Source organism: Camellia sinensis, chromosome 6 (genome assembly GCF_055761805.1).
Source record: "Camellia sinensis isolate YWXY chromosome 6, ASM5576180v1, whole genome shotgun sequence".
Lineage (NCBI taxonomy): Eukaryota > Viridiplantae > Streptophyta > Magnoliopsida > Ericales > Theaceae > Camellia > Camellia sinensis.
Window position 1 is genome coordinate 169564452 of NC_138966.1, and position 7028 is coordinate 169571479.

At 34.2% G+C, this 7028-nt stretch overlaps 1 protein-coding gene across 2 annotated transcripts; it reads right to left on the minus strand.

Annotated features, from left to right (window-relative positions):
• Nucleotides 1-1468: 1468 nt before the first annotated feature.
• On the minus strand, nucleotides 1469-6441 carry LOC145793020 (uncharacterized). Of its 2 annotated transcripts, XM_082875298.1 has the most exons (5): nucleotides 6163-6441; nucleotides 5856-5981; nucleotides 5506-5661; nucleotides 4623-4730; nucleotides 1469-1692 (listed from the first exon to the last, which is right to left on the minus strand). In XM_082875298.1, the coding sequence occupies exons 2-5, from the start codon at nucleotides 5886-5888 to the stop codon at nucleotides 1519-1521; spliced, it is 471 nt and encodes a 156-aa protein (XP_082731424.1). In that variant the 5' UTR covers nucleotides 5889-5981; nucleotides 6163-6441; the 3' UTR covers nucleotides 1469-1518. The 2 variants fall into 2 exon arrangements, with proteins under 2 accessions (XP_082731424.1, XP_082731425.1); XM_082875299.1 differs by lacking the exon at nucleotides 6163-6441 and having other exon boundaries at nucleotides 5856-6049.
• Between the last annotated feature and the right edge of the window lie 587 nt (nucleotides 6442-7028).

Consider the following 7028-nt stretch of genomic DNA (forward strand, 5'->3'; position numbering starts at 1 on the left):
TTGTACGTTTTATGATAGATTATATAATAATGTATAAATAATAGTGGATTCACATCAATTATCGATATACGGTATCACTAACTAATAGTAAAATAGCACATGGAAGGTTAATCCCACTTGTCAAATATAATTAAATAATTCAATAATTCCATATTTTTGTAGTGAGGTTAACTATGTTTACATGTAAGTAATGATTTGGTATCACTGTTACGCTGAAATTTCTTTTATAAAATTTTCATGACTAATGTTGTATGTACTAATTAGTGTACCAATTGATAATGTGGCATAATTTAAGATATTTTTGGTATTTTTAATTGTATAATGAATGGCATCAATAATAATATCATAACTAGTGTTAGTACACTAGTTAGTATACCAATTGGCACTACAAGAATTTACACTTTTGGCAACAAAAAAATTGGTCGCTAAAAGTCAATTTTTGGTCGGCAAAAGTTATCCGCGACCAATTTTTTTGGTCGCTAGTTTGGTCGCCAATTGAGGGTCGGCAAAAGTAATTCCCGACCAAAATTGTGGTTGGTCGGCAAAAGTTGGATTTTGCGACTAAATTTTTAGTCGCTAAATACGTAATTACCGCGACTAATTTATTTTGTCGCCAAAACACTTTGGTCGCGAAAAGTAATATTTTCCCGACCAAAAAGTTTGGTCGCCAATTATCACATTCAACGACCAAAAAGTTAGGTCGCCAATCGTGATATTCCGCGACCAAAAATTTTGGTCGCCAATCGTGACATTCCGCGACCAAAATTTGTTTGGTCGCCAAAAGTTGGATTTCGCGACCAAAAAATTTGGTCGCCAATTGTAACATTCTGCGACCAATATTTTTTTGGTCGCCAATCGTGACATTTCGCGACCAAAAAAAATGGTCGCCAATTGTGACATTTTGCGACCAAAATTAGTTTAGTCGCCAATTGTGGCATTTCGCGACCAAAAATTTTGGTCGCCAATTGTGACATTCTGCGACCAAAATTAATTTGGTCACCAATTGTGACATTTCACGACCAAAATTATTTTGGTCACCAATTGTCACATTCCGCGACTAAAAATTTTGGTCGCCAATTGTCACATTCTGCGACCAAAATTAATTTGGTCGCCAATTGTCACATTTGGTCGCCAACATCCAACAAAATAAACCTATAATTTATAATAATCCATCCAATTTATTCAATATAATCTGTAATTTGCAAAAATCATTCAAACCAACAAATAAATTGAATCATGAACATTCAACAAAATACATAGATCAACCATTTCTGAACCTGTTTAATTAAAATCAGCAACTATTATAAGTTTTCATCCACAAATAATTCCAAACTACATATTTCATCTAACATAAAAATTTAAGACATAACAAATACTTGTTATTATGTTTAAAATTTTTATCCATGTACATCAACCGAAAAATATAACTAGTAGTCTACTAAATATTTTCTATACACACCCATCCAAAAATCTAACTACTATTGTATCCAAAAATATAACTACTAGTCTACCCTTTTTCTACCCATATCGAATCTCTAATCTCCTGGACTGATAGTCAGTGCAGTTTGAACAGGAAACAAGTTCTCTGTAAGTGCTGGATGCAGGAAACCATCCTTCCAAATCATACTTCTTTGCAGCTACATCATTCAAAGCACCGGAAACAATAGCCACAATTTGATAGGGTAGTTTTAGCTGCAATAGAGAGAATTATGTCATACTTGTAGGAAAGAAAAATGCATAATTAAATAGAGAAAAATCAATTCGTCATTAGCAGGAGCCCATATATAGGACCCTCGAATTTCTTTGGCGTCAAGTGGCAGACTTTTTAGCATTAACCAAACAAAACAACCAATTCCAAAATCACTCATCTTACATGACATTACAAAACCTGGCAAAATAATCTATATGAGTACTATAAGAAACATTATCAAGCATCTCCAGCTTAAAAAAAAATGAATATAACGAAGAAATAACCAAAAATTATACACATTATTCCCCTACAATTCTGAGGGCAAGAAAGCTCTATATCGTCTTGTAAAACTCTTCTAAGTTCGTTATCATTTCCTCGTGCATGTCCCAAGAGTCATATATGTTAAACCTACTATATGTGATTTAAAACAGTTACGCATATATAAGGTAAAAAAGAAGCATAAAAAAATTAATTTTCAAAAACCAAGTGGATCTAATTGGGCTGATCAAAATTTTGTGCCTTGCTAATTGCCTTGTTAAGAGATATTCCTACATTTTGGAATCTACATCTGGATCATAAATAAGACTCTTGGGACATGTGGAATTTGTTGCCTAAAAATCTGGAAGTGTTGCCTAAAAATCAAAACCTCAATGCTAGTGTCAATAATGCCTTTTAAAACTTTGATTAGGATTAAGGCATGTGGAATTTGTTTGATTTAAGTAATGTTCATGAGGTGTGACCCACTGCTCCCGACAGGCCTATGAACTTATGTTCTGGATTGTGGGCAGATTCATATTATTAATAAACGCATAGTTTTGGAGTTTTCTTTGATTCTCTAAAAGAAATCGTCAACACTGACAGATGCCATGAAAATCACCATGTATTGTTCATAGATGCATAATTCCATTTTTAAATTTTGCAGTAGCCTTTTTGAAATCACATTTCTTGTCATAAAGAAGCAGATGAACTGCACAATGCAATTCATTTAGGTGTTTATGGAAGCGATTTGAAGATACTATAGACGTATGCATATACACATATCTTGTAATCTTGTTTTAGCTCTCCTGTTGGCTTACTTCTGGTTTATTTTCCTATGATGGCTACCTGATTTATTCAGGTACTGGAAGGTTTAGACCCTGTTAGGAAAAGACCAGGAATGTATATTGGAAGCACCGGACCTCGTGGTTTGCACCATTTGGTATCTTCTTTACTTTTTTGCCTTCTCTACATTAACACTTCTCATTGTGCCAAGTCTATTTTATCTAAACATGAGTTACAAGATTCACTGATGTTGCTTTCTTTTAGGTTTATGAAATATTAGATAATGCTGTTGATGAGGCACAAGCAGGTTTTGCTTCAAAGATAGATGTCATCTTACATGCGGACAATTCAGTGAGCATTACTGACAATGGGCGTGGGGTATGTTTGTATTCTACTTTCTGTAGCCAAGTAGGAGTTCTCTTAGGTGTAAAGATTTGTTGAGGCATAAACCAGACTGTTTCTTTGCAGGGGACGTATTGAGATTCTTGACATGGATGCTTAATGTTAGCATGCTCTCACATGACTATATGCTCGGTTTTTGTGTGCACGTGCATGGGTCCCTATTTAGCCACATTGCACATTGTTGAATATTCTAGCAGTTTGCTTGATTTTCTACGGTGTGATACAAAATTGGATGAATGTGATGTTGTGAAAGAGATGTCCCTCAAATGGTATTTTGCATGATATGCTTTTATATGCAAATAATAATTTTTTTTCTTTCTTGAGAAAATTATTATCTGCCTTATGTACATAGAAATATTAACAAGGCAATTAACAAGGCACAAAATTTTGATTAACAATTTTGTCATGTGAAAAATAAATAGAAAAATATTCATATTTCACATTCTATAAAGAAATATTCCTACATTTTGGAATCTACATCTGGATCATAAATAAGACTAGTCATAGAAACATGGGCCAAACCTCTGTAATCAATTTGTACATGATCTTAATTAACAATACACCCCATAAGTGGTTCATCAGTCACCACTATTTTAAACTTCAGTAAAATATCGCTTTCAATATGATTGAAGTTCACCTAAGAAGTTCAAATCCATCCTTGCCACTGCTTAAGCTTTTGTCCAAAAAGTTCCTTTTATGGTTTATGATGCCTTTGAGTTAACACCACTTTCGATTCTTGAAGCATTCTTAACAAGAGTTGAAACCAAAAGTCTTAGCCATGCAGGATTGGTACCCACTATAGTACAGCTTAGGAATACTATCTGTTTTTCTCTCATCAATGTAGCGCACACATGGGACAAACACAACATCACAAATATGCTAACACAGCAATTCCTAAGAAACTAGGACATGCACACGATAAGGACACCAAATCATATTACTATTCATATACTTTTGATGCATATAATGTAAGAAAAATTTGATGTAAATAAATATCTAAAAATTCTACATACAAATGCAAAATATGAAAGACGAAATCCCACAAATGCCATATATAATGTACACCTCTTAGAAATGTTTCAAAATATATTTGGGGTGGTGGGTTGCATTCCCAAGAAAGTCAAACCTTTGTCATGCTAAGAGATTCACCACATAGGTCTTATTAGAGACTCTAAAAACTGTTGTCAAAATGGAAACAGGTCCTCCCTAGAAGTGTCCATGCTACTAATACTCTCATTACTTGGTGACATTTCTGATTCGCTATCTTGTATTTAAAAATTTTATGTCCTCGAATAAGTCATGTTGTGCCTCTTTAATTTGATAGAATGGGTTGTTAAAGAAAATTACTATCCATGTAAATGGCCCAGACACCCTTTTCTTTGTTTTGCTACTTCAATTGCAAATCAAAAGACATACGCACAGAAAGCAAAAAAATAAAAGAAGAAACACTTAACTTTGGGACAAACAAAACTCTAGAAAGTGAATGTACCTTAAATTTTGCTACAACACTTAACTTTGGGGAGTCTGCTCCACCTGATTTATATAGTGCACCAACAACAGGCTTCTCAGATTGAGCAAGCAAAGACGATGCAAATACCTGAGGAAGGTGGCATTTGCAAGAAGATAATAGTTGAATGGTATCCAAGTGTAATAAATCACGATTCTTCTCCAGAAACTCACTTGTTTGTTTACAAAGTCTCTTTTTATTAAAAAAAAAAAATTATGAATAAAATAATTAGTTTATTGATTAGCTGTTTGTCTTTTGATTACAATTAATTATGTATTTCTTTAATTGTGGCAGTTACACTCTATGAATTTCTACTATGTTATAAATATCAGAAGAAAAAAGAGAAGCAACACTAATTTAGCTCACCTCAATATAATCATAAGCATAATGAACCCAGTTTTCTTATTATGTAAAAAAAAAAAAAAAAAAAAGAAGCAAATGACTTGATTTTAAACATCATCCACAATTAACAGCAGTTTACTTTTTTGGAAAATTCTTGTAGACTATTAATTCTAACTGGACATTTCACATGGATTTGCAAGCCGAAATGTGAACTAGATTGTCTATGAAGGCCTATGGGAAATAAACTGAGCCATTCCACTATCATGGTGGTAGAAAGCTCCATCATACCATGCTCAACACTAAGTTTGAAGGTAGAAACTTATGCACTAAATTCATTTCATACAAAATTAATTCCAAATATCTCAACAAATCTTCAAGGAATTAATTTGGTTCACTAAATTAACAAATCTCCTTTCCTATATACCAGCCACAAACATTTTACTTATAATCTTTTCATTTATACCTCAGTAGTTTCTTAAATGATTAAAGCACTATAACTTTTAAAAGGAAGTCTTATATGTACCTCTTCGGGGTGATAAAGGGACATTTTAAGCACATCTGTATGCCATGACTCCCTAGGTGCAAGAGGGATACTACGAAATGTCACACCAAATAATAACTCAACCAGCACCTTCAAACCCTCTATACATTGTGTCAAAGGAAAATATGATGCTACAACCTGCAAAAAAAATCAAGGACAATCATTGCAATTTCTGAATCTAAAGTATAAAATAAATTATTCAACAATCACAACCCAGAAATCTTCTAAACATAGGAAAAACCTTAGAATTGCCTAAAGTCATCGGTCGACCACAAAATCCACTAGAATTATGTGGACTGTGAGAAAACAGAAAACATAAGCATGTTGCTTACCAAGGAGTCCAAGCTGTAAGCAGAAGACTTCATCAACCTTGTGAAGTATGCTTCGTCCCAAGGGTCTAGGTCACCATTTATTTGTCCGTTCTTCTCTCTCTTAAAATCCCAAATTCTCTTAAACTCCTACAGAGACAGCAACTTCTCATCTAAGTACATTTATTGCGACAAATTCAGCAGCCAGAAAGCTAAGTATCACCACTTTAAGCCTTAAACTCATGTGCTGAACATAATACCTTATCAGCTTTGGGTCTGACCATTTCACTCGTCTCAAGCAAAACAGAAATGTCTAGCTATAGTTACTTACTGATATTGATATTGACCAAGTGGGATCTCTTCCCTCTGTATTTGGGACTTCCTTTGAGATGTTGAGGTGGCGGAAGAGGAGGCCTACGCTGCTCCTCCGATGACGACGACGCTGCTTCGACGACGACGACGACGCTGCTGCTGCTCCTGCACTCCGGAGCCCTTTCCATTCACACAGCAGCCTCGTTTATTGCTCTCAGTCATCCGCCGCCGCTCGCCCGTTGTCTGCCGCTCTCTGTCGTCTGCCGCCGCTCGCCGTCGATCGATCGAGAGAGAGAGAGAGAGAGAGGGGGGGGACGAAAAGATTAGGAATTTTTTGGGTTTGAGATTGGGGATTTTTTTTGTTGGGGGAGGGGGTGGAAAAAAAATTAGAGGGGGAAGCGGGAATGTAAAAAAATAAAGAGGCGGGAATGAAAAATAAAAATAAAAAATATAAATAAATAAATAAATTTATTTTTTGTTAAAATATATATTTTTTTGTAGTTAATGAATTTTTTTTAATTTTTTTTTTTAGTTACTAAGATTGAAAATTTATTTGTTTCCTTTTTATTTTAATGAAAAAAAATATTATTATTTTTTATTTCGTAGAAGTATGGGTAATATATATTTTAATGAAAAATATTTTCTACCAAAATAAAAGTTAATTTTTTGTAGTCAATAAAAATATTTTTCTGCGGCTTATTTTTTTTTATTACTAAAAATCATAAACTAATTTTTTTTGGTAGATGAAAATGAGCGGCAGTAGTGGTGAAGGTGGTGGATAAGAGATGATGGTGGTGGTAATGGTGATGGCGAAAGAGATTAGTGGTGAAGTTGTGGTAGTGGTAGTGGTAGTGTAAATGGAGTGGCAGGGGTAAAAGAGAAGTA